Source organism: Vidua chalybeata, chromosome 16 (genome assembly GCF_026979565.1).
Source record: "Vidua chalybeata isolate OUT-0048 chromosome 16, bVidCha1 merged haplotype, whole genome shotgun sequence".
Classification (NCBI taxonomy): domain Eukaryota; kingdom Metazoa; phylum Chordata; class Aves; order Passeriformes; family Viduidae; genus Vidua; species Vidua chalybeata.
The window spans coordinates 3,249,859-3,275,838 of NC_071545.1; the positions used below are offsets into that span (position 1 = coordinate 3,249,859).

At 44.4% G+C, this 25,980-nt stretch overlaps 1 protein-coding gene across 2 annotated transcripts; it reads right to left on the reverse strand.

The window, feature by feature from the left end:
- Positions 1-2,927: 2,927 nt before the first annotated feature.
- Positions 2,928-20,087, reverse strand: IL20RB (interleukin 20 receptor subunit beta). 2 transcript variants are annotated; one of them, XM_053958052.1, is made up of 7 exons: positions 19,978-20,087; positions 15,012-15,138; positions 13,804-13,994; positions 10,917-11,041; positions 8,004-8,154; positions 7,399-7,541; positions 2,928-6,879 (listed from the first exon to the last, which is right to left on the reverse strand). In XM_053958052.1, the coding sequence occupies exons 1-7, from the start codon at positions 20,033-20,035 to the stop codon at positions 6,754-6,756; spliced, it is 921 nt and encodes a 306-aa protein (XP_053814027.1). In that variant the 5' UTR covers positions 20,036-20,087; the 3' UTR covers positions 2,928-6,753. The 2 variants fall into 2 exon arrangements, with proteins under 2 accessions (XP_053814027.1, XP_053814028.1); XM_053958053.1 differs by lacking the exons at positions 13,804-13,994; positions 15,012-15,138; positions 19,978-20,087 and adding exons at positions 12,024-12,083; positions 13,553-13,797.
- Positions 20,088-25,980: the final 5,893 nt, after the last annotated feature.

Here is a 25,980-nt window from a genome sequence, read left to right on the forward strand (position 1 = left end):
ACTCTTTGTTAAGGCTAACTTTGATATGTCTAAGTTGTTACAAGAAGCTACAGGCTCACTTAAGAAGAACTCTAAAAGCAGAACCCACTTCATTTTTTACTGCTGCAATTAAAGAAGCATTCTTGCACATCAAAGCTTTAATGGCAGCTTGTGAGTCTTTCAATATTCCTGGGCACCCTGGCCTGGCATGAAAGCAGCCCCAGAGCAAAAGTGGCCACAACAAACAGAGCAGTGCAGACAAATGTCAAAGGGTTCATTACCCAAACATGCTCTTTTATAACCCAGGCATCTGATTTCCATATTCATATAAAGTTATATATTGTCATATCCCACTGTGCTTTTGGAAGTGCCTAATCCACTAACTACAGATGAATTAATTTATATTACTTCCTTGTTGTGTTTTTTAAGACACTTTTCCCCTTCTCTTATCAATGTATTTTTAGGGACAGAAGCTAGAACATTTAAATGGCTGTAGTTTTCAGTTTCTGCCTGGCAAAGGAGTAAACTGTGTGCATTTGGTGTCATTTATATGAAGAATAATTTTGCTTATTTGTATGTGCATGTATTTTTCCCCATAATTAGGATTCATCCATATGTCCAGGCATTTTAAGTGGTAGATTATGATTAGCAGTGGGATTTTAATTCAGAAGGGAGTGATCAGGGAGATTTGTTTGAGCAAGCTCTGTACCTGGAGCTTCATGCTTCTGTATCTTCTCTGCAGAAATTGGACCCTGTGCAAAATGCACTTGGGGAACTAGACTTTACCAGAGCAGAGTAGAAGAGGCTGCTTAGGTGCAGGGATGGCTTTCAGATGGGGCCATGCAGACTTGCAGAAAATGGGTGCACATGGTGTCCCTGGGGGTGTATTCCAAGGCAGGGCACCAAGAGCCCCTGGGATGTGCCCATGATCCCATCAGGGCAGTGATGCTGAAGGTGAGGGCAAGCTTTGCTTGCCACAGGGAGGCAGGATGGTCAGGCTGGCTCTGGGAGCTGAAGGTAACAGGACACTGCATTTGGTCTACATTGAGAGAGAAGTTATAGAGCACAGTGAATTTATACATACAGCCAGCAGGTTTTAAACATTTCAGTAGCAAACCTCAATTTGAGCAGAAATCTCTCCCCCAGGAGCAGAGCAGAAGACAAAGCAACCAAACTAAAAATCAAGAGATCAATACTAAAAGCAAAACGTAGTGGCAAAGATGTCTCTCCAGAGCAAAGGCAGGTAATTGCATAACTGTTCCAAGGGGAAGAGAAAAGGTCAGCAGGCTGGTGCATGGAAAGCTTCTGCCTGGCTGGGGACAGCTTTTCACAGTGCATCGAAGGAAAACTGAGGAAAATGAGGACGCAAAGGTGACTAAAAATATGTCAAACTGTCTGAGAAGGCCTGGCTAAGACTGTCCCAAAATGGCACAAAGTGTCATGGGGAGAAACATCCTCCAAACTGAGGGACTTTTGAGGCAGCACCAAACCCAGCAGAGTGATGCTCTGAACAATGTCAAATTCCACAATGAAGTTGTAGCAGATGGCAGAAGAGGGAGTCAAGGCCAGGACTTGGCAGAAAGAGGGAAAATGCTAGCCATCAGCCTGTCTGGAGAGCAGCAGGAGGGAGGAGATATATGAGCAACCTGGAGGACGAGCAGGACACTCAGAGTGAAAGCAGAGAGCAGGGAGGGGTGGTGCAGTGGAAGGCTGCTCTGGAGACCACAATAAGATAAAAGTACAGAGCTGCAGCTGGCTGGTATCAAAGACCACTCTGACAGGTCTGCATGAACTATCTGGCCTCAGCAAAGGGGCAAAACGACAGAGCAGTTCTTCAAAAGGAAAATGTTATGAATCTTCTCAGAGCTTAAATGGGAATGAAGCTACAGGAGGAAAAAGTTCAGCAGTATCATACTGACTGCTCAGCTTGGGAGCTGTATTTCCAGCTTCACAGCTGGTCATGAATATTTCCTATTTCCAACCCCTTCCCTGACTGGGTTTTGGATGGGGAAAAGTCCTTTCTATTCTCGGTAACCCTGCAAGGTCCCAGGTAGGGAACACTCTACCTCTCCACTTGACCCCTGAGGTTGTGTGCATCTTTGAAGAGACCTTCCTTTCCTCCACCATGGGTTCTACTGATGGTGCCCATCAGGTTTCACAGAGCCCTGGTATTTGTATGTGTGAATACAACACCCTTAACAGAGACTGCAGGATTGGATACTGATAGAGAGCACTCAGTTAAAATAGTTCTGCCAAATGGGAATTGTTTGACTTAAGGTAGAATGTAAACCTGTGCTCAGTCTTTAAATAAGCCTCATGCTCTTGATTCAGATGTCTGATCAAAGAAAGAATAATATAAAATATTTTTAAAAATCAGATGTTGTTTGAGACCCTCCTGAAGCCAGCCCTTAACACCATGAAATGCAGCCACATCAGCAGAGCTCAGGCTGGCAGTGCCCCCATGTCTCTGCTGGGTTCTGGCACCGAGGATGTGTAAATCCAGTGGAAGCTGCTGCCAGCCCTGCCTGGGGGCTGGGGCTGTGGGGTGGGCAGGGAAGGGTCAGTTGTAGGAGCACTGCCTGCATGGGGACAGCATGTCCTTGGCTCTTAACAAAGGTCTGAGTTGATCCCAAGCAAACCATGGACATTAAAATCCTCAGATGGGGCCACTTCTGTAGTAACAGCCAAATTATAGCCCATGTACTGCAGGAAACCAAATAAGGGCTCCGTGTGCAGTATTTACTTGGGCAATTTTACTTAACCTTGCCATTTTTTAATTGCTTTTATATCTTGATTTAGTAATTTCTGATTTTTTTAATAGTTCCACTTATTGAGAAACACCACGAGAGACGTGAACAGCGTAATTTTCTCTTTCTGCTGTTTCACATTGTAATAGCAACAGAATCATCTGTAGGCAAATTCTTTAAACAATAAATATCTGTCTCTGGTTTGGATGTTTATTATTTTTGTAGCAGTTTATTTGCAGGACAGAGTACCATCTTCACAAGAAATGGAACTGATTTGCAGTCAAAGTAGTCCTTTTGGTTACCTCTAGATTTTGTAGGAAAAGAGACAAAACATAAAGTAATAATACAGGAAACATGTAAAATGGTAATTTATCAAGTTAAAGATCTCAGTTTGATTGGAGAGAGAAATGAATAAAAATTGCAAAAAGCAATATACTTCTAATGAAATATAGTTCAGAGGAAAAATTACCCTATATTCCAGGCTGTTAGTGTCATGGAAGAGATAATTGAATTCCTTGCTTTCTTGTCAGTGCAGCAATATGTAACCCTGCTCAAATTCTCAGGTAATCCACAGTTTTTATGCTGATCTTCATAATTTGTTCTTTGAAAATTGTTCTAATTACCACTTCTTCTGTTCTTACAAAGTCTTCACAAAAAGGTTGGATTTTTGGACTCACATACCACAGGTAATGGAGCACAAAACCAAAGCTCACTCAGAAGATGATGCAGGTTTGTGCTTTATTTCCATGCAACACTTTCTGAGAAAAGTACAAAAGTTTATTTTGAAAGAAATGGAGCCACTTGGTACCTCATGAAGGGAAAGGAACAGAGCAAAGCTCACACGTACACATTCTTCACTGTGCTGACTGGTCTGAGCCTTTTTGCAAGGTGGTATCGTGGTGGTGGGAACAAAATCAGTTATCAAAGGCAGTGTTTGCCATGCCAGAATTAGCTTTGGACAGCAGGAAAATGAATTAAGGAGTCAGCGATGGCAGCTGCCTACGCCAATGCCACCCTGCCCCTGTGTCCATGGCAGGGGAATTGCTCCTGCTCTCTACCATGATTTCCAGGCTTAACAAAATGCAGCACATTCTTCAAAAGGAGGAGGTTGAAAAGGATTTTCAATCACCGTCTCAAATTTGGCTTCAAGCTGCCATAAACTGGAATATCCTAATGTAAATTGAGAATAGTCTGCTAAGGAGGCAGTGGCACTTACACAGTTCTCTCCCATGTCCCCATTTTAAGAATTTTTTCTCGGGTGTTTCTTTTGTTTAATGTTGTCTGTGCAGTTTTCTACAACAGTTTAACTGCTTTATTGGCAATGAAGAAGGACATAAAATCTGTTGTTGCAACTGAGGAAGAAACATATGCTCTATGCTTAATGTGCAGCTGGAAAATACGCATGAAAATAATTTTTTAAAAGCCCTTCACATTCAATGGCTTTTTATTACCCTTCTTTTCTATATATCCCTGAACAATTGCTGGTGCTGCCATAGCTGATTAGAGGATGGTGCTAAAGATTGTGGGTTTGATCCCCACATGGGCCATTCACTTCAGAGCTGGACTTGTTGGTCCTTGTGGGTCCCTTCAGCTCAAAAGGTTCTGATTCTGTGGTTCTGAAAATGCAGCAGTGTGGGGGGAAGAGATAGGAGGAGTTGCTGAGGCTTCTTGGACCTATGGCATGGACAAGCCAGAGGATAATTCCCTGCAAGGGGACACCCCTGTGGGGTGTCTAGAAATGAAGGCACTGAGCTCATCTGAATCAATGGGGTATAAAATAAGGCTAAAGGTGAGGCATGGGAGGTCCCTAAACCAACCCCAGTACCAGGGCCTCTGTCATGTGGAGCTGCCCTTGAAAATACAAGCACAGGGCAAAGCTGTGCAAAGGGATGTTTGCCCAAGAGCCCTTGACCCTGCAAGGAACTGAAGTTCTGTGCTCTCTGTGCTCCCCAAAACACACTGCAGCTCACTGCCAGAACCTCTCCCTGCGTGCCTCCCATTGCTGCTCCAGCTTGGTTTAGGGAGGGTGAGACCAGCTGGGCACTTGTCATTTCTGCCCATGAAAATGCCCTTTTCCTCTTTGCTCCCAAATTATCTCCGGGCCCAGCACCTCATGGGTGCTTGTAACCAGGCATTTCCCAGCTAATTATCAACAAACTAATAATGAACGCTGAGTCTTCAATGCCCAGACCTGCATGGATTTTCTCACCCTGTAATTTGCTCAATATTCAGCAATATCAATCTTACAATTCAACACCAGAGCACTGCACTCCAATATTGTCCAGAAAGAAGCTAATGAGACAGGAATAAACCAAGCAAGTGGGCTGCAGCAGGAAAATGAGGCGCTGGCCAGGAGCCAGGGATCACATTGCCAGGGCAGAGCACAGGTACAGACTCCTGAGTCACTTCTGCCTTTCCACGATGCTTTGTTGCCACCCGATGGCCTCACACAAGGTTGCAAGAATGGAACTGGAAAAGGTGCATTCTTTGAGATGTCTTGCATTTCATTAAAACCATGGAGAGCTTTTGAGAAAAGCGTCTCAGATCAACGTCTTTTCATGCCTTGCTGACACATGTCTCTGCTTTACAGGTGAAAAAATGACTTTTTTTTCCAGTGTGACAGCTATAATTGCAATATACACAACACCTGTATTTTATCTCTATTTAGAAGGAATTTCTCTTGTCTTTTGCAATTTCCTTCCTCAAGAGGACAAGATGCCTGGAGGACAATGGTATTGTCAGGCCTGGAATGGTCACTAAATGGTAATGCTGTGATGCTTGATCCATCCAGCCTGATATTCCTCTGTTTGCCAAGATAAGAACTGCATTTGCCCCTCACTCTGGCCCTCCTAACACAGGAACACATCTGCCTTGTGTGAAATAATCACTGTTCTGTTTCAGGAATGATGTTGAACTGCAGGGATACCCAGCAGGCACCCTGGAAAATCCTGACCGCTCTTCACTCATCTTTTTTTCTCTTTCCCCATTTCTTTTGCTATTTCTGGAGCCTACCTTTCTCTGTCTTTTCCCAAACTTTCTCTATTCCATTCCTCTCTCATTTAAATAATTCACCCCTAATTTTCTTCTCCCTAGAGGTCCTGGTTTTTCCTTCATGTATACACAGCTTTTGCATTTTTGACACCCTGACTAGGTGATACTGGAGCTGTACATTGTCAGTGATACTGCTGGTCTTGCAGAGCTCCCTCCAAGCACTTCTGAAATCTGGCTGTTTCCCACATCACTCCTTCCAAAGCACTGGTGAAAGCCAGGCATCCCTCACGGTGTTGTCTGCAAGTTTTGGTGGCACCAGGGTTAGGATACTACATCCCCTCATGCCCTTTTCAAAGAACATGACCTCACTTCAGGGTCTGCATTTTTTCCCCTGCTCATTCCAGCTGGCTTAGCCACGAAAGAAGTTCTTACTGAGGTATGGTATTCACATATCCTTTGAACAGAGAGACACAGATTTTCCCAGGAAAATCCTGGGGAAGGCTGTGAGAAAGCTCAGAGAAAGAAGAAAAACAATTTTTATCTCTATTCACTGCTCCTGTTTGGCACATGTGGAATGTGTTATGGAGATTGTTTAGCAAAGAGGGATTTCTTAATTGGACTCTGCTGATGGTGCTTTGGTTTCATTTGACCAATTGGAGCCACGCTGTGCCTGGACTGTTTTTCTTTAGTGTAGTTTTTAGTCTAGTGTAATATAGTGTACCTTAATAAAGCTTTTGTTCAGCCTTCTGCAAAGGTGGGGTCAATGCACGTTATTCCCCACGGTGGGGGAGCGCCACAATCCTGAGGTAAAACACCCAGGCTGAAATGATTTGGAGTGAAGGGACTGGGCTCTCCATGTATTGCTCTGCCTTGGGAGCTGCAGTGTGGCTGAGAAAGGAAGTGTGGGTCACCCCATGTCTGCTCCTGGGTAAGGATGTGAAGGGCAAGGACAGGAACTGGCAGCTGCCACCTTTACTTGCTTTTGATGTAGATGGATGAAGATGCTACAAAGGGGCTGCTTGTTTTCTGGGCTGCTCTAAAGTGCTTTTTGAATCCACAGCTGCAGAACGTCTTCTGAGGGCATCACAACCACCATCAGGTCACATTGCTCAGCTTCTTCACTGCCCCGCAGGATCAGCTGGGTGGGGGGCTCTGATTCTTTCTGGAAAACAAATGCACTCCCTCAAACACCCTCAGGCTGCTCAGTTCAGCTGCTTGTCCTTTTCCCCACAAGGTGTTCCTCGCATCCTTCCTGCTGCAGCTGCCAGAGAATCCACAGCCACAGAAGCTGCTAACCTGAATTCTTGCTTGAACTGGACATTTTAACATATTCCCGAGGAGCTTTTGATTGATTTCTCCTTATCAAGCTGCTGAGAAGCTCAGAGGGGCAGCAGGGGACGTGGAGCAGTGTTGACAGTGGCACAGCTGTTTGGTTCAGGGAGCAGCTGCTCAGGCAGGGTCAGTGCCTGCCTCCCAAGCCATTTCCCCAGAAACACCAGGAGCATCTTCCCTGCCCAGGGCTGGGGGCCAAAGGCAGTTCAGGGCTGCTGGGTCCCTGCAGCTCAGCTCCTCACACTGGGATGGGCAAGGCTTCCTGGCAATCTGCCTTTTCTGCCTGCCCCATGCTCCTGTGAATACCCAGCATGCTAAAAACCAATAAAGCACAGTAAAAAAAAGTTACCAGTGTGTCTGGCAGGACAGCAGCGGGGCAGCAGCAATATTGGAAGATTTTACTTATTTTCCAGGTAAGGAAAGGCAGGGTCAAAGCTGCCACAGCAAAGCCAGCAGAGATGAGGGCAGTAACCAGCCACAGGGATGTGTCACCTGGAAATGACAGAAGCAGCATTCTCAGAGACACTGCAGGGAGCAGGCACTCACTGCAGCCAGCCTGAGCCCTGTGTGGCTGCTCTTCACCCACCCTGGGGACAAACTCCTGTGGCAGGGTGGGGGGCTGCACTCCTGACCCTTCCTCTTTTACCTCTCCCAGGGAACAAACAAAGCAGATTTGCAAACAAGGCAGGAGGTTCGGGGTGGAAACAAAAGGAAGAGCATTTGTTGGATTAAGGCTTTTTTTTGAATTTAGAGATGGGGTAACTGAGAGGTGCTTCAAAAACTTTTACTCTATTTTTAGCTTTATATGAAGGGTGAGACAAGACAGATGTTATAATTCACACTATTACAATCAGAAGCTACCTCTATCAGAAGCTAACTTTAAAAATTCTCTACAAATTCATTTCCCACAAGCTTTGCCACAGCAGGGGGGCAGGAGGGAGGGCTGGCTCTTACCCTGTGCCCTCACGCACTGCGTGGGGCTGAAGCTGCTGCTCCTGTTGATGGCCTCGACGTGTGTCTGAGCCTTCACACAGTACTCAGCTCCTGCCTCCATGGTGTCCAGGTGAACCACGGAGCTCACCTCCTTCACCACCTTCTGCTGCACCTGCCACGGGCCCACAACAGAAAGCATCAGGGCACAGGGCAAGGATCTGACATCAGAGAGCAGCCCTACTGTTGGTGCCTTAAGGAACCTGGAAGTGAAACAACACACACTTCTGAGGTAACATTAGAACAGGAGGTAATGCAAAGGTTGATCTTTATTGGAGGCCTCCAGGGGCAGGTATGGGAAATGCCCACAAAAACCCACCCCCCACAGGCTGAATACAGATCTGTAAGTTCAGTCAATTAGCATCATTGAAAAAAGCACCAATTAAGAGCACGAGTGGTGATGCAACTCCTGCCCCCTCCCCCCCTCAAATTCATGCCCCTTCTAAATCCCCCCCCTCAGATGGAACTGAAGTTTGTTGGTGAAAATGTGTCTCCAAGAGCTGGTTTTTGGCCTTGGTTCCCAGGGAGAACCAAGGTGGGATGGAGGCTTTGGAATATGTTTTGTCTTTCTGTGTATTAGGGCAGAGAAAAGCACTGGGAAATCCAGCTAGGAATGCAATAATAGGCTACAGAGCTCCAAAAATATGTGTACAGGATACAAGAGATATAGAAAAGGGAAAATGAAAAAATGATCTAGCATCACCATGATGCTTGTCCAGCGAGGAAAAGAGGGAGCAGCAGGGGATGTCTGAGGCCTGTGTGAGCAGGACAAAAGCAGGATGAAAGCAGCCAACATAAAGCACAGTGGGGAGCAGAATGAGCCCACCCACCTCGGGAAGGGCAGGAGGGGATGGAAGGAAGGAGCTGTAAGCCAGAGTCATAATGATGATGCTGGGCCACAACCCAGAGCCTGGTACCCTGCTAGGAGGGGATGTCCGAGGTCTCGACTGATCTGAGCTTTGTCTGGGTGTGATGGATGCCAAAACCATCGCCATGCTGACAGACAGCTCAGAGAGGGGATGGACTGGGCTAGTGAGGGGTCGCTGAGTTTGGTGTGTGCAAGTGTAACACACTCCAGCAGAGCTGAAACAGCGTGTGACCAGCAGCACATTACTTTATTGCCATAAATAGGTCTGCATTCATTGCTAGCAAAATGAATTTGCTGTTTCCAGTGTCCCCAGCCAGGAGAGGATGGCTAACAGCTCCCCAACTGCTCCTCTTGCTGTGCTGCAGATGCAAACCTGTTCTCACAGAAGGCCTGATCAGCCTCCAGCTCCACACATATGGAAAACTCCAACAAGCCAGGAGGGCTCTCCTGGCAGGGCAAGTCCTTCCCACCATCAAAATAGCATTCTCCACAGAAACATGATATGGAGGGCCATCAGTTTGAAAAGATTTCAAGGACAAAATCAGGTCTATGACTACCTGGGGTGATCTCTTGCAAAAACATCAAAAGAGACATGTCAAATGTAAAAATAATAAAAAAAAAAAAAAAAAAAAAAAAAAAAAAAAAAAAAGTGTCCCAGCACAGGACTTGTATTGACCAGCAAAACTAATGTTTGCAACAGTCCTGTTGGTAGAAAGTATTCTGAAATTTGGAATTAATGTTGAGGTCATTAAGATCACATGCTGAAGAAGATTTAATATTTTATTCATAAAACACAACCAGATAGAAACCTATTGATTGTTTTTAAGGTGTCAGAAAGTCCATGGACAAGGTTGATCTCATTTAGCTGGATCTCACAGTGGGCAGTCCTGCTCCTGATGCCTCTTTATAGGCTAAAGACTTTTGTATGAGTAAATTGCCAATTGAGAGTGGCAGGAAGTCGTGGGGGGGACTCATGTATTAGCAGAGGTGATCGGGAAGAAAAATGAAAACTGATACCTGCTAGTGGTACTAAAACCCCACTTCACAATAGCAAAGATGACAGACAACTGTGAAGATCAGCAGGAGGGTCTGGTAATAAAGCAACAAATGCAATTCAACCCCGATAAATGTGGAATTATGCTCATGAGAATTTTTCTCCTACATTTTCACAGCATCCTCCATCAGAAACAGGAACCTAGGGTTCAGGTTCCATGGGACTGGCAGCTCTCTGGTAGTCACATTAACAACTGCTGGAGAGACAAGGGAGTGGGAAGACTTGTTTTGTTTTATGGGGCTATCACAGAGCGTTCCTGCACCTTGGACTCTGCAGGTTTCTCCCTGCCCACCCTGGTAAAGACAAAAATAGCTGTGAGGGCTTCCACAGGGAACAGCTGAGTAGTCTGGGAGTCCTTGGCCTGGAAAAAGATAAGAATATGAAACTAATAGAGTGGTAGGGAAAGTGAATGGGGAATAATTGTTCTCTCTCTCATCCCCAAATCAAGGTTGAGGCTGCACAAGAGTTAATCTGCAGAATTGCTCATTGCAGGAAGCTGTACAAGCTAGAAGTTTACACAGACTGAAAGCCAGAACAGATAAATTAATGGAAGAAAAATCTGTTAAGGACTACTAATGCTGCAATTTCTGGCTCAGAAAACTGAGAAAAGTTTGTCAGCACCTCAGTGTAACACCTTAATCCCATTTTGAGTAAATCAGATCAAGTTCAGAGGGAGAAGTCAGCACAAACACCTTTGCTTCCTGACTTCTGGTTTCTAGCTGTAGTTGAGGTATGTGAGGGGATTCCTTTTCCCAGAGAAGGAAATGTGGAAAGAGACAAGCTTCTCCATGAGGAACCCACAGCAACGCCCTGGTGTGTGCAGGGTGAGGTGGCACAAACCCACTCCAGGCAGGTCCCTCAGCCCCACAGCAGGAGCTGGGACAGGCAAACAGGCTTTGTGTGCATCCCTTGGGGCACTCTCAGGTCGTGCCCACAACCTGAGGGTAAAACTCACCCTGCTCTCCTGGCCCTTCCTCCAGTAGAGCACCCAGAACTGGAAGGAGGGTCCCATGTCTGCCAGCTCCACCAGCAAATGGTGCCCGTCTGCCACGGCCCTCAGCAGGGGAGGGGTCAGGGAAGCTGCCAACACAGAGACCACCATTAGCACCCAGAGACAGCCCTGAAATCCCCCTTCTGCCCAGACAGGAGGGGAAGAGAGGCTGCCACCACCAGTGCAGCAACAGCAGCCTGCAAGAACAGCTCCAGCAGGGCAGAAACCTCTCTGCTCTTCCTCCCTGTGTGTCCAAATACAGGAGCAGACTTTCAGCAGGTGGAGGACCATGACTGGTATTGCAAACGGGAATTTGGCAACAGCTGAGCTGCACAGAACTTGAAAGGCTTTGAATTTTCTCCTCCAGCAGTGGAGGAGCTGCCTCTCCTGAGGGTCCCACGAGAACAACTGCAGCAGAACCAGCTGGGCCACAGAAGCTGGGACACCAGCTCAGGTCAGCTCTTGTGCTCCTGGGCACGAGCTCAGCTCTGCCACACAGAACAGGAGCTGAAAAACCACTGCTTTTCGTGGGAAATTTGGCAGTTATTCAAAGGTGAAGGAAAAAAAAAACATTATGAGCCTCAGGATAATTCACATGAATCCTGATTTTCTTTTAGTATCTGCATGGTTTTAGGCAGACTTGGGCTGATGATCTGCTGTGACTTCAGATTTTGCAAATGTATGCAAGTAAATTTTTAGGCGACTTGCTTCCTGCTTACTTTGATATTCAAATCTTGGTTTTGTCTGGGATTCTGCTGGAGGAATATGAGTGAAATAATGAGAATCAATCAAGCATAGATAAAACTGTGCACTGTAACATTTATGAACTGGGAAGTTCAAGGCAGTACAGAGATCATGTTTGCACTATTTATCTGTGCCATTATTCACACTTATCTATACCATTTTTTACCACTCTGCTGTAGCTGAAACACATTTCAACTTTGCTTTGAAAGGAAGGAGAGTGATACATAGTGTCTTTTAGAAGAGATGTTCTTAATAGAATTTGCTCTTACATCCAGTGAATTGCCACTAATACTGAGCAATATGAAAACATAAAATCCAAGCACATACATGATGAGTGTGCCACAAATGGGAGATCTAGGAATCTATTTTGTACTTTTACATGAAAAGCTGAAAAGAAAAAGTGAAAATCTCCTTAGCACCACATCTCAAAATTAAAAAAAAAACAAAACACCTGTTATCATTTGGTGTTTAAAAGCAAATATTGTGCTAATGTATTAACAAAGGGACATTGCATGATGCAGCTGCCAAACAAACAGGAGCATTTCTATCTAGCTCTGTGCTGGCACACTGGATGCCAACTAACTCTTTGAATGTTGAGAAATGAAGAAGGAAGACTGGCTAAGTTGTTTGCTTTAGGAAGATCCTTTCCAAGTGTTTTCCATGTGTTATCCTACTCGATGTGCTTCTTCCCCTGTGGTTTGGCCCTGGGGCTGTGCAGGCTGGAGGAGCCCTGGGCTGTGCTGCTGCCCTGACTGCCTGTGAGCCCCGTACAGACCCTGTGGGCTGGATTTGAATCCTTAGCTCCTCTCAGACTCAGGGCCAGGCTTCCTAAGAGGTGTGACAGCAGAGCAGGAAAAATGCATAAGGACAAGAACTTGCAGTGACTTTTCTCTTTTAAACATCTGTCACATTCACACTGAATCCCTATGCGAGCTGTAGCCTCTGAACTGTCACAGCTTAGGCAGAAGGCTGTTTTGGGGTCCCTAAGACACAGGACCAAGCTGCCAAATACTTCACTGAACCATGAGAAGCTGCTGCTTTTGTTCCTGTCAGTTTCAGGGATGTCCTTCCCCTGTCTCTGCCTGACAGTGTGGTCTGTGCCTCTGTCTGTGCCTCCACAGCTGCTGGAAAAAGGAAGGATTTTTTATCCAAAGCATTCTCTGGACTATGCTCCCACACACAGAGACACAGTCACCAGCTTAGGTGGCACTTCTGATGGTGCTGCTTTGACCAAGACCTCTGTGTGAGTGAGGACTGCTCCCTCATGAAGTGGTGAATCACTTCCAAAGATGGATGAATTCTTAATATTGGGTCAGTTCTGTTTAGACAATTTCTTGCCTGGCTGCAGCTGATGAGTGCTGCCCATCCCAGACTGAGAGCTGCAGTCTAACAGTGACCTCAGCAGAGCTTTCCCACCACAGTTTTTGTTGACTGCATGGCTGAGAACAGAGGAAATTATTCCAGAGAAATCCTGGAAACAGTATGCTCATTTTAATCCTTGGGTTGAGCTGGGCCTCAGGCTTTGCAGGACTTGGAAGGATGTGGAGAAAACATCCTGCATTGCTAGGATGAAATTAATGCTGTGGCTTCCAGTTTTCTCTCCTCTTCTGAGTTTACCTCATAGATCTCATAGGAAGAGGGAGCCATGGAGTGGGATTTTCAGGACAGTACAAGGCACACAGAGCAGGACAGGGCTGTTTTCCAGAGTAAAATCTCCCTTAGGATCAGGTTCTGGACCTCTTAGGGGCGACTACATGGCTTGGATTAAACAACAGCAAGCCTAGTTGATCAGAAACACTGAAATTTAAGGGTAAGAAGGACCAGCCTGCAAAAGGAAGTTCCTGCAGTCATCTTACTTGTCTTTGAAACCTTGAAATTCAAGCCCAGATGAATTTGGCTCTGCCTCGGGATGAACTCCTGCCCAAGAACACTGTCTGAGAAGGGAAACCCCCCAACCCAGGATGAGAGCAGCTGAGAAGCAGGGTGTGCTCTGTGCCTATCTGGGCTCTGCATGCCATGCACTGGGCACAAACGGGCACCTGAGCACACCCCAACAGCCAGCTCTGAGAATTCAGCCCAGGAGATGTAATTTAAGAGCAGGACGCACTCATGGCGCGGTTGAAGAAGCCTTTCGTGGTGCCCCACTGTGACCTCGTGGCACCAAGCTCTGCCCTGACACGCAGCTTGTAGGCCACGGTGGCTGAGATGTCCTCTGTGAGGTTGCACACGGTGGCTGTGGTGAGGGAGCACTCCGAGATGGGGATCCAGCTCCCGTTGGCGTATTCCCGTTCGTATTCCCTGAGGAGGAGAGGAAGCAGACTGTGGATATTCTCAGTTCAGTCTGAGAGAAAAAGAGAAAGATTTCTGCCAGGCTAAGCCTGCGAAAAAGTCAGAGAGGAAATAAACAATCTATTATCTTGCTTTCCATTCACATTGTTTATAGATATGTTCTACCACACTGACCCAAGTCCAGTGTACCAATCAGGTGAAATGTTTTTACTTTAAGACCAATGGAATTAATGTTCACGATGTTCTCTATAAAAGAGAGAAGTGCTTTTGAATAAATGCTCATTTTGCCTACTGGAATTGTGTGAGTCATTTCACCCATCCCTGACTCAACAGCATCAGCACACAGGCAGCAGCGTGACAGGAGCTCTAGCTGTGCACCTAAGGCTGCTGCTGGGTTCTTTCTGGGTAAAGCCTGCACTGGGATGCACTGGGGCGGGAACACCACAGGTCTTTGGAAGCAGTGTGGGTGTGGTTAAGATCTTATCTGGAGAAAATCCCCCTGAGCCAGGCTCGTGAGCCAAATGCAGCACGATGTTGATGTTGTGGGAGGTGGGCACAGCCAACGCCGTGTTGATGCATCAAGCCCTGCCCACTCATTTGACTCGATCATCCCCAATCCCAAAGCCATATTGTAATAAAAGTCAGAGCTCAAGATGTATCAGAAACCTCCTGTGGTGTGCGTCAGATGTTTAAAATGTCTACAAGAAATAAAGCTCAATGTTTTCTCCTTCCTCTTCTAAATAAAATGTGCAAATCTTCTTAATTTTTGAATTCTTGGATAGAGGCAGATTTCTTATATAGAATTGATGCACACCTCGGATTACTCTCGTATCTATTAACCTGCAAACTGTCCCAGAATTGGAACAAAAGGAATTTTCCCCCCTTTTTTTATTAACAGTGCTAAAGACTCAAAATTCTCTTAGGCTTGTGAACTGAATATGATCAAGGCACCTATAAATTTAGAACCTAAAGCTGAGATAAACAATGTTCAAAAAGCAAAAAGAATAAAAAAATTTGAGTAGTTACCCTTGAAATTCAACTGAGTATCTCACAGTTGCTCCCTGGACGATCACAGGACTCCAAGTTAAGAAGTGTTTCATGTTGGTTGAAAGAATGGAGATACTCTGAGGTGCTGGCAACAAAGCATCTCCTCCTAAAATTCCCAGCAAAAGAAAGGAAAAAAAAAAAAGGGGGGGGGGGAAAAAAAAAGCTTAGAAGAATAGTGCAAAACGGTGTTTTGCATCAGAGATGCACACGCTATATTTCACTACAGTCACTTAGGTGTTTGAAGTACTTTACAAAGAAGAAAGGCTGGAGCAGCTTGGATAAAAGTGCTCCTTTGCCTTATTTCAGTTTTTCGTTGTATCACTAAAACACTTTGACCAAGTCCTCTGTGTGAGTGAGGATTGCTCCCTCATGAAGTAGTGAATAACTTCCAAAGAAGGATGATTTTTTAATATTGGATCAGTTCTGGTTTAGGACAGACAATTTCTTGCCTGGCTGCAGCTGATGAGTGCTGCCCATCCCAGACTGAGAGCTGCAGTCTAACAGTGACCCCAGCAGAGCTTTCCCACCACAGTTTTTGTGGTGGGAGGAAAAGGCCAAGCCCTCCAGTTGGGTTTAATGGAGCCGAGTGCCAGACTTGGCTCTGTTGCACTCCATGAACTGTTCCAAGCAGGCCGTGGTTCCAAATGTGCTGCTCCTTTCCAGGCTGGATTTGCTGCTGTGGGAGATCCCACAGCTCTGGGACAGCTCCCTCAACATTACAGGATTCTGACAATGCAGGGGCCTGCATGCTGTGATCAAAGTTTATTAATAGAAGAAGCTTATTCCATGCTCTATAACTGGAATTATTACTTTCCTCTGAGGTTTCCAAAGCATGACTATGGGATGGTGGTTGATTTTACCATGGGGTATCTTGATGTAAGATCCTTGGCAATGTTTGGAGCACAGGAGGCAGGATTCCCCATGGACACCTCCTGCACTACACTGTGGGAATTTATCAGACTTATCTTCTGCTACTTTCCAGCCCCAGGAAAATCCTCTCTGCTCAGCAGGGAATGGTTCCCAAAAGAACCACTGGGAAGGAGGAATGGATGGACTGGTTTCTATCAACCCACTGGGAACACTCTCCCCAAAACAAGGTAACTGTGCTATCACAATGTGTTACTTAGAGATTATTTTTTGATTAAATTTATTTCACTTAACCAGGTTTGTCATCCAATAGTCTTTAACTGCCACTAAAAAGGGTGCTTTCTTCTGAGCCATGTTTATAAAGTTAACCAGTAAATTGCCAGTTGTTCTACCCAGGATCAAAACCAGGCTGACAAGTCCATGAGCAATGTTTTTTAAAGCATTGGAACAAGAGCTGTCTAATTTCCTTATCGTATCTTTATAAAATCACTAATGATGTGGGGAACCATTATGCCAACTCTCTTATGATTCTTTGGCACAAGTCTGTTGACACAATGCTCAGCTGCTCTTTGAAAGAAAATTCAGATTTCTCTGGGATGAGAAATTTTCTTCCTTGTCCTTTAGACAACAGAAGGGTCACTCTCTGCCACATCAGCAGTTCTGGTAGGCTGAGGCTCCATACACTTAGAGCACTGCAGTCAAGGCACTTTCAGTCTTTAAAAAATGAAAAAAACCAAAGTTTTTAGTGAACTTCACACTTCAGCAGAGTCACAGAATCACAGGATGAACTAGATTGGAAAAGCATAACCACCCATTTGGTCTCTTGTGCTCTCCATGCTTCTCAATATTCAGATTTCTTGCTACTTTTCCTTGTGCTTGGTTCCCATGTTAATTTTGGGATTTGGCATACCCGAGGGTGTGGATTCCATACCAGATTTCATTTCCATGACAAACACTGGTTCTCCCCAGGACTCACTGACACAATGGAGCTCCAGGTCTGAGCAGGGGTGAACTGCACTGAAGGTTTTCCTATTTTTTCAAGTCTTGACTTTATGGCATTTTTGATATAAAGTTTTTGGCATTCAATAGTACTAAACCCTATATTATTAAACTGTCCAGAAACCTATTTTAAAAGCAGAGAGTTCTGAATTGGACTGTCAGTCTTGTAATGGCCCAAGGGTTAAGATTGGCCTCTGGTGAGGCCAATCTTAATTTCCTGGCTATGCTTGGCTTAGTGCACTTTTTTTTGATCAAAACCAGTGAGTCTTCTACTGGCACAGTGACTGCCACCTCACTTCAGCTGAACCACAGAAGTTCACGCAGAAATTAGGATTCTTTCCTTCTTTCACTAGGAAAAACTCTGTACCTAATGTGCCTAATGTATGTGCCTCTATAAGAGCAGTTCACTGGTTTAAGTTTCTGTTTGGCATTATATGCTGAAAGTTACAGTTTGGAGGAGTGTTCATGCTTTTCCAGAGTACTTTTGATCTAGATATAATCCTGTGTCATAGCCAAGCAAATTATATTAATGGTTTCTCCCACCCATCTGTTGCAACAGCCCACAAAGCAATTGTAACAAGTACAAATTTAACAGTGGGAGGAAAGACAATTCTAGGTTATATAAACAGCACTGAGTGCAACCAGTGAAGTGTTTGGTTTCAATGCTGAAATAATCCATCAGCTCTGGTTTGTTCATTTTGAAGGAAAAGGAAACAATAACCATATAAAGTGCAGGAGACAACTGCACAGAGAGCACAGGACCCAGAGGGCTGAGAGCCCAGGGCTGCCACATTTCCATCTGGTTTTGGATCCACCAGCAGCCTCACAGGGAAAGCCAAACTACACTCATTCAAGCCAGGGTATTGACTGTCACCCTAATGTCTCCAGTCATGCCAAAGAAAGGATATTTTCTCTGTAAATAGCATTTTTGTCTCCTACCCTATCAGCAGTATATTCTATTTCATTTGTTACACAAAGAGTACATTTCAATTTAAAATGCTGATGGCCCTTTTAATTTAGTATTTTTATTCTCTTTGCGTTAGAGAATTACAATTAAAAAAAACAAACCATGGTCAAGGCTAGTACATGTGTCTGTCTTACTTTTCAGTTTAAAATACCTTAAATAAACCTTGATAAAGTTCCATTCCTCTAGGATATACTTTAATGTCCTTGTTACTCTGTGAATATAGAACAACATAATATTTCCTTATTACTTGCTGTTACTTCATCACTATTATTACCACTACTTACTACTAAGTGTATGTGAACAGTGTAAAAATATTAATACAATTACCTCTTTATTTGTAATACGATCTCCTTTCAGGGATTCAACAAACACAAGAAGAAACAGCAGTCTCAGACTTGGTGCTGCACAGTGCTCAGGAGTGCTTTACCTGGCATATTCCTTAAAATTTTATATACAGGGCTGAGAAATCCTTCCTGTTGTGGTAATAAGCATTAGCTTTTTATCTTCCAGTCATTGTATTGTTTAACCTTCTTTTGCTAGTCTGGAGGACAACAATGCCACCAGCTTTTTGTGTCTTGGAGCATGGTCTGACTCTCCACTTGAGGAAATTCCAGTCAAGGGGAATCTGACAAGGGAATTCTGAATTCTCAACACTGGTAACAAGAGAATAATGTCTATAACGTCCTGAGAAAGGCATTTCTTTGTTAGCTAAGTGTTGAAAATGAAAGCCATACATCTCTAAGTCCTAGAAATAGCAATTTACACAAGGATAATAAATTATGCTAAAATCTCTTTGGCTAGAACTCCAACCTGCAGGTTCTGGGGCCATCCCTCCCTCATCTGCTGATTAACCAAACTCACAGGAAAAGGCAAGACCCTGGAACATCCCCCTTGGCTTTTTGTGCCCCCAGAACCCAGAATCAAACCCCAGACTCCTGGGCTAGACAGGGACACGCTGTCTTCTGACCTGGTGTCTGCTCTGCACAGCCACAGGGGCAGCTTAGGGCATCAACACTCGACCAAATAAATGTTCTCTGCTCAGAAAGGAGACATGGACATGAATTTTTGTATTTGAGGTCGAGGCCAAGAGAATGGCAGACAGAGTGCAAGTTATCCCCCCTTCCCCTCCTACTCTACTGTCACAGTGTGAGGCTGGCAGTCACCACCCCCACAGGCAGCAGTGCTCCTGCCTGGAAACAGCACTCAGGTAGCCGAGCCTTAAGCAAAAATACAGTAAAAATAGCCCCACATTTCTTTAAAGAACCATTGCCCAGCTCTGTCATCTTTTAAAACATAGTTGTCATAATCTTCCCTATTGCACAGAATAAACTTTCCCAGCAGAAACCACTTGATGCTGTCACTGGATTCTGTCTGAGCTTCTAAGAACTATAAATAGTGAGGCAGCTGTAAAATGGTTTTTGTCTGAGGAAGAGGGAAAAAATTGGACCACAAGACAACCAGAATATTGTTGACAAAACCTAAAATGGCACATTTAGGAAACCTGGACCAGGGAAAACCCAAGCACACCGGCAAGCCATGCTTGCTTTGTAGAGGACTGAGGTTGCAAACACTGGAATGCAGTCAGGAGATCTGAGACCAAGCTCCTCCGGGATGGCTCTGGTCTGTAGCATTTACTTGGAGAAGCAGATTGCCAGTTGCACAGCCTCCTTCCAGGGTAAAAGAGACTCTCAGAGAAATGATTTGAGCTATTAATTAGCACTTTATATCCTTCCTCTCTGACCCTGCAGCCACTCCACAGGCAGAGCATCCCTGTGCCCAGAGTGATCAGCATTGAAAGAAGACTTGAGAGTTCAGCTTCTCATAGAACAGCAAAAGAGCAGAGACAAGTACAGCATTACTTGCATTCCTTCAAACAGAAATTCCCCTTTAGAGTTCAGAAATGACCTGCAGAACAGAATTTACAGATGGCCTTTTTAATTTGCTTATTCTGATATTTATTTTAGAAGAAGAATTAAAATTCAAGATCACCTGACCTTGTACTCATTTGACTTAAGTGCTGCCGAGGCATCTTGAACAAAAGGACACAAGACTTTGTTACTCACAGCCTGTCTGTCTCCTGATCGGGTCAGTGAAGATCTTTCAGTCATTTACCTGAGAGATTTGGAGCGCTCAGAGTGCAGAGGAAGAAGCAGATGAGCTCTGGTGGCATTTTGCTCAGGTTTTGCCGAGGTTCACACCCTGTTCCACACCTGAGGAGTTTCCCCTGGCAGCCAGGGAGCCTTTTCTGAGCCAGCCATGGTGGGCAGCGAGTGGAGACTGCAGGGCAGTGTGAAACTCCTCCTGCCTGCCTGCAGAGTGCCAGAGAGGCACAAGGATTGTTTGAGAGGGTGCAGCTGCAGGGAGTGCCAGGTAATTGCTGCCAGCAGCTCTGTGCAGGTCTGTGCAGCTCTCTGCTGGATGGGGTAACTCTGCTTCACTCCCTGAGAGATTACCTGGCTTCGACAGAGGCTGGTAAGGAGGAAAGAGGATGTGCTGGGTTTTTCCAGGCAGCTGTAAGTGCTCACTCCTCTGCTCAGCTACTGGATTAAGCTCTTTTCTGACCCAGAGATGGGGCAACTGAGAGGTGTTTTAAAAACTTTCATTCCATTTTCAGTCTCATGAGAAGGCTGAGACAATACAGGTGTTATAATTCATGCCATCACAATCACAACCATTTCCTAATTACAATACACTATAAGTGTTTCTTGGCCTATCAGCTTTTGCCAGACCATGCTGTAAATGCCTTAAAGCCAATTATCTGAAATTACCCCTCGTGGGTCCTACTACAGTGCATCTTTCATAGCTCTATTTCTCTAAAGTATCCAGTTTTTTTGCAAGGCCATCCTTTGGAACTTGTTTCTAGTTCCATTTCTCTCTCAACAGTATCTGTCCTATTCCATGGCATTTTTAAGTCAGCATTTCTTATCTCAAGGTTTGCATACAGATGCACACTGTGTGGGCCTTCTGTCAGGCTTTGAGATTTCTCTACAAATCCATTTCCCACATTGAGCCCCAAACTAGATAAATCCTGATGCTTCCAAGCACCAGGAAGGTTTCCTCTTATGTCCTTGCACAAAGGACTGGCACCTCTGAGCTGATGGAAGAGACCTCTGTCCTCCAGCTTATCTCCAATAGCATTCTTCTGGTGGATCTGTTGGCTGTGTGCTGAGCAGGAAATTGTGTTTCCAGGTCTGATTTAGTGCAGGCACAGCTATCCTGTGGATTTTCCATCTTCCAGAGCCTGCTGCTTTCTACCTCACTTGGAGTGAAGGCAGGATTTTCATCTGGATGGAGCTCTGAGACCTGAAAACCCAAACCAGCCCAGGGGCTGCAGCAGCAACAGCAGCAGCAGCTCCCTTTGTGCTCCAGGCTGGGTCCTTCAGAGGCCAAGGGAAAGGCAAAGTTTAGGGGGAAGCTCCTCATGTTCTGCAAAAGGTCATTTAAATGAAATGAAAGCCTGACTGTACAGGTAATGTAAGCAAAGGCCAATCCCACCAAATCCCACCAAATGCTTTTAGCTCTGATGAGAGCAAATATTAGAAACCTCCCTTCTAAACTTCCTCCTCCTCGCCACTTGCCACCTTAGAAGGGGCTTTTAGTTCTTAAAAAGTTTGTCTCCTTTCTAAGACCTTTTAATAGCAAATACATGATTTCTCTTTCAAGTGGTGAACAAAAGGGATCTGTCAAGGCTTGCTTAGTACATATTTTACAAGGAAAGAAGGGGTAGTTTTTTGGATTTATGAAAGAATAAATAATAATAATATTCAATTAAGCAAAGGTCTCCAGATTCTCAGACATGCAGGCACAGCACAATCAAAAATCCCCACATTTTCTCCTTCTTTCCATCATCTCCCCTCTTCCTTTCATTTCTTCCTTCCTTTGCTTTCTACCCCCTCTCTTCCCTTTCCTCCTTTCTGTCCTTCCTCTCAATTCCCTTCTCCCTCCATCCCTACCTCTGTTCCCTCCTGCATCACTTCCAACCTCCCATTTCTTTCTCCTCTCCATCTTTGGGACAGACTGAGAGGCCCTGAACACTTCCCAAACCCGGGAATGTTTTCCTTCCATGGTAGAAGGATGTTCTCTGAAACACCTTTCAAGTCATCTTTTATCTTCTTGCTCTCCATTATCCTTTTACCCAAAATCTGTACAGATAACCAAAAGGTGGCTGTTGTGGTGAGTGACTTTGTTATTGTTGAGAAAATCATGAGGTCCAAGAGGAAAACATGGATGTGTTTAACAGTATTAGCCATAGGACAATGTGCTTTTTCCAGGAAGCAAAAGAAAGATTTGCAGAAGAAAGGCAAAATTTACTTGTCAATGGGAAAAAACCCACCAATTTGTTCTCTTGTACCAAGAGATTATAAATATGGCAGCTGTGAAGTTTGAACTGTTGATCTGTTAGAGCTGTGTGGCATATCTGCTTCTTCACTAGGTTGTTCTTGGGGTGCCATAAACATGGGGAGGAATTTTGATTAAACACTTTGATTAAATATTCAGACATAAGCTGAGAAGAATCTCAAAGCCTGTGTGATGTGTCAGAATTGTGCCTCACACCATTCACTTTATTACTCAAACAGATGCACAGAAGAGAGTTTTCACACAGTTTGCATGAAATTTACTGGGATCAACTCCATAGCTGGAAGTTTTGCTTTCCAAAGATTTCTCCCTGTCTGTGAGCAAGTGAGACCTTTCATTTTCAAGGGTGGGGAAGATGAATGCAGGCTCATGTCCTAATTAATCAATGATTAGCAATGAGAGGGAGAGTGGCTCTGACATAACAATGAGGTCTGCAGCTCCCCTGGGTTATCAGCAAGGTTCCAAAATGAAAACTGTGATAATCCTGTATTATATTTCCTGCCTTAATTACAGCCAGCAAATGTGGTGTGTGTACAGAAAACTCAAGGTGGAAGCTGAAGGTAGTGCACATACAGGGCTGAGGGGTGCAAAACAGCAGGCTTGGGATAGAGGTGATTATTTAGATTACAGCAGCAATGAAAGTGCCAAAACACCTTCTGACATTTCCCCCTGAAGTGCTGTATGAAGAGACATGGTTTTATAGAGATAAAATGAATTCTTTCAGCTGCACCATTTTACTTTCAGAACTGTACCAGTATTATAGATATTTTTGAAATTGCTGAAACATTTTTACAACTTTTTCTTATGAATTATAGTTCCAATTATGTCTCTGTGAAATATTTTAATATTATTCAGCATGTGTTTTTACAGATAAAAGATACTAAATCTGTATTTCTAAAGATAAACATCTGATTAACTTTGTTTTGCAATTCTTGCCTTGCATTTCAAGTTATTCAGGCCAGTAGTTAGTTGCAGCAGTAAGCCAGGATGCTGTGTATTTGCTGTGGAATCCATACCTAATTCAGTCTGGGTTGATCATGTGAAGTTATTTCCAAGGAAAGTGGATTGAAAGAACAGAAAAGAGAAGACACAGGTGACAATTAAAAAGGAAATGTTTCAGTTTTGAGCAGGTATTAGAGCAGCAACTGGGCAGGGTTTTATATAACTCCCTATGACATCCTCTGTTATACATCGATATCCTGGTGGATGTTTAAACATTTTAATAACTGATTTATTTATATGTGTATTGTGATGTGCTAAAGATTCCAATCTATAGAAGAACCTAAATAAAAGTGAAAAATACAAAAAAATATTTTATCAGGACAAAGTCACTGAGGGAGAAATCCCCTCTGGTTAGGAGAATGCCTGAAGCCTTGCAAACCTGACCAGTGTGTGTAGAAGTTCTGTCTGCTGGAGGCTTCCCCATGACCTTGCTGTTAGTGCTTAAGGATTTTTCTCCATTGCAAAACCATTGTGTGGGAGTGGAGGGAAGGGAAAAGAATATTTTAGGAGGCAGCATGTGGCTGCCATTCCCAGGATTGGAAACAGGTCTGGGAACTGCTCTCATTTCCCAACAATAACAAAGTCACTCACCACAACAGCCACCTTTTGGTTATCTGTACAGATTTTGGGTAAAAGGATAATGGAGAGCAAGAAGATAAAAGATGACTTGAAAGGTGTTTCAGAGAACATCCTTCTACCATGGAAGGAAAACATTCCCGGGTTTGGGAAGTGTTCAGGGCCTCTCAGTCTGTCCCAAAGATGAAGAGGAGAAAGAAATGGGAGGTTGGAAGTGATGCAGGAAGGAACAGAGGTAGGGATGGAGGGCGAAGGGAATTGAGAGGAAGGACAGAAAGGAGGAAAGGGAAGAGAGGGGGTAGAAAGCAAAGGAAGGAAGAAATGAAAGGAAGAGGGGAGATGATGGAAAGAAGGAAAAAATGTGGGGATTTTTGATTGTGCTGCTCCTGCATGTCTGAGAATCTGGAGACCTTTGCCTAATCAAATATTATTATTTATTCTTTCATAAATCCAAAAAAACACCCTTTCTTTCCTTGGAAAATATGTACTCACAGTTCCAAACCAGTCTCTTTTTGGAGACGTTGCAGTGCTGCTGGGAAGCAGCTGAAGGGTTAATTTGGCTGAGCTGCTTGGGAGTGGAGTGATTCAGATCTGCCACTGGGCATTTGGGCAATGCAGAGTTCAGGGAACTGATGGCTCAGCACAAATGAGCTGTGAGGTTCCTGCTGCTGGGAGATGGCCTGGCCACCCCAGGGGACCCTGCCCTGGACTTCAGTGGCACCACGAGCTGGGGACAAGCTGGCACAAGAAAATAAATTACCAGAGGGAGAAGTACTACAATAAAACACAGTGCTGGGTTCTTCCAAGAGAAATTATAGTGCTACCTGGAAGTGACTCGTTGCTGTATATCTAGAAAGTGTTTTTAAAACTCTTTAAAGGGAAGAAATTTGGTCGGGACAGATAATGGACCCCTAAACCAGCACTTTAAATTCAGGAGTTTTGAATGTTAACTGAAGTACATGGCTGGAAAAGCTGCAGTGCTGTGTTTTCACAGTTTATAGGTTTGGGCAGAAAGGTATCCTGGAGCTTTCCTGGAGACACAAACTGCAAATATTTGCTTTTTGGGTACCAAGGAATTACGTGCTCACTTAAATAAGTGGACTCAGGAAGAGGCAGTCATGTCCCTTTTCCCATGGTTAGACAAATAGCAAAATGACCTGTTTTACCCATCCAACTCTCCCTCAAGTCTCTAATCTCCACTCTTTCAATGCTTCAAACCCTGTAGATATTAATTTGCTGCTTCCACTGGATGGCAGCCTGTAACATGGACAGGATGAGTACAAGGGCTGCTGCTGCTGGGCTGCAATTGACATTACCTGAATGCTCGATTTTCTCCTTTGCTCTCCCAACAAGCATTTTCTCTATGAGAATTAGAGATCCAGCACAGGACACTGGGTGGACTCTGGAGTTTACACATCACTAGATATGTAGACCTTGTCAATGAGCTAAGCTAAATCATTCTGTTTGAAAACAGTGCCAAAAGCCCTTTTATGTTCATCTTTTATGAACATAAAGCCCTTTTATGATCATTGCCAAACCTGATCTCCTTTCTTATTATAGATGGACCATTGAAATCAGAGTGGAAAAACCCAGAAAAATCACTAATTTATCTCATTCTTAAAATCCCAAAGGAGCTCAAATGTCATTGTGGTGCTCGATAAAGAAGGATGCAGGATACACTTTATGGTGTAAAAAGAAAAGGTTCGATCCCGGTTTATTTCACTCATCTCTTTTTATAGGGCTTTTAAAGAACATCCCCTGTCTAGCCTCACTTGGTTATTTACAAGTTGTTACCCTGTATTGATTGGTCACTCAAACCTCTGGTGTGTACATGCAGGAAAAGTTGTTAGTGAGAGATAGTTTTCATTTTTCTATCTAACAATGTAAAAACAGTTTATCCAGGTGGCTTGTGTTTATCACAGCCCTGGAGTTCTTTCTCAGGGAAAGCAGACTGTTTTCCACAGTCCTAGAGCTCTTCCTCAGGGAAGACAAGTTGTTTTTCACTGCTGCAGAACTCTGTTCTTGTTAGGGTTTGCTTGCTTGGAATGACCCTGAAATTGTAAAAGTCCTTGTTCCCCTAGCCCGGCAGACGAAGAAGAGGTCTGGAATGTGTGAAGTCGAGTTTTCAAGGTTGTTTATTTTTTCTTATCTAAAACTTTCTCTCTCTGACCTGCCGAGGTC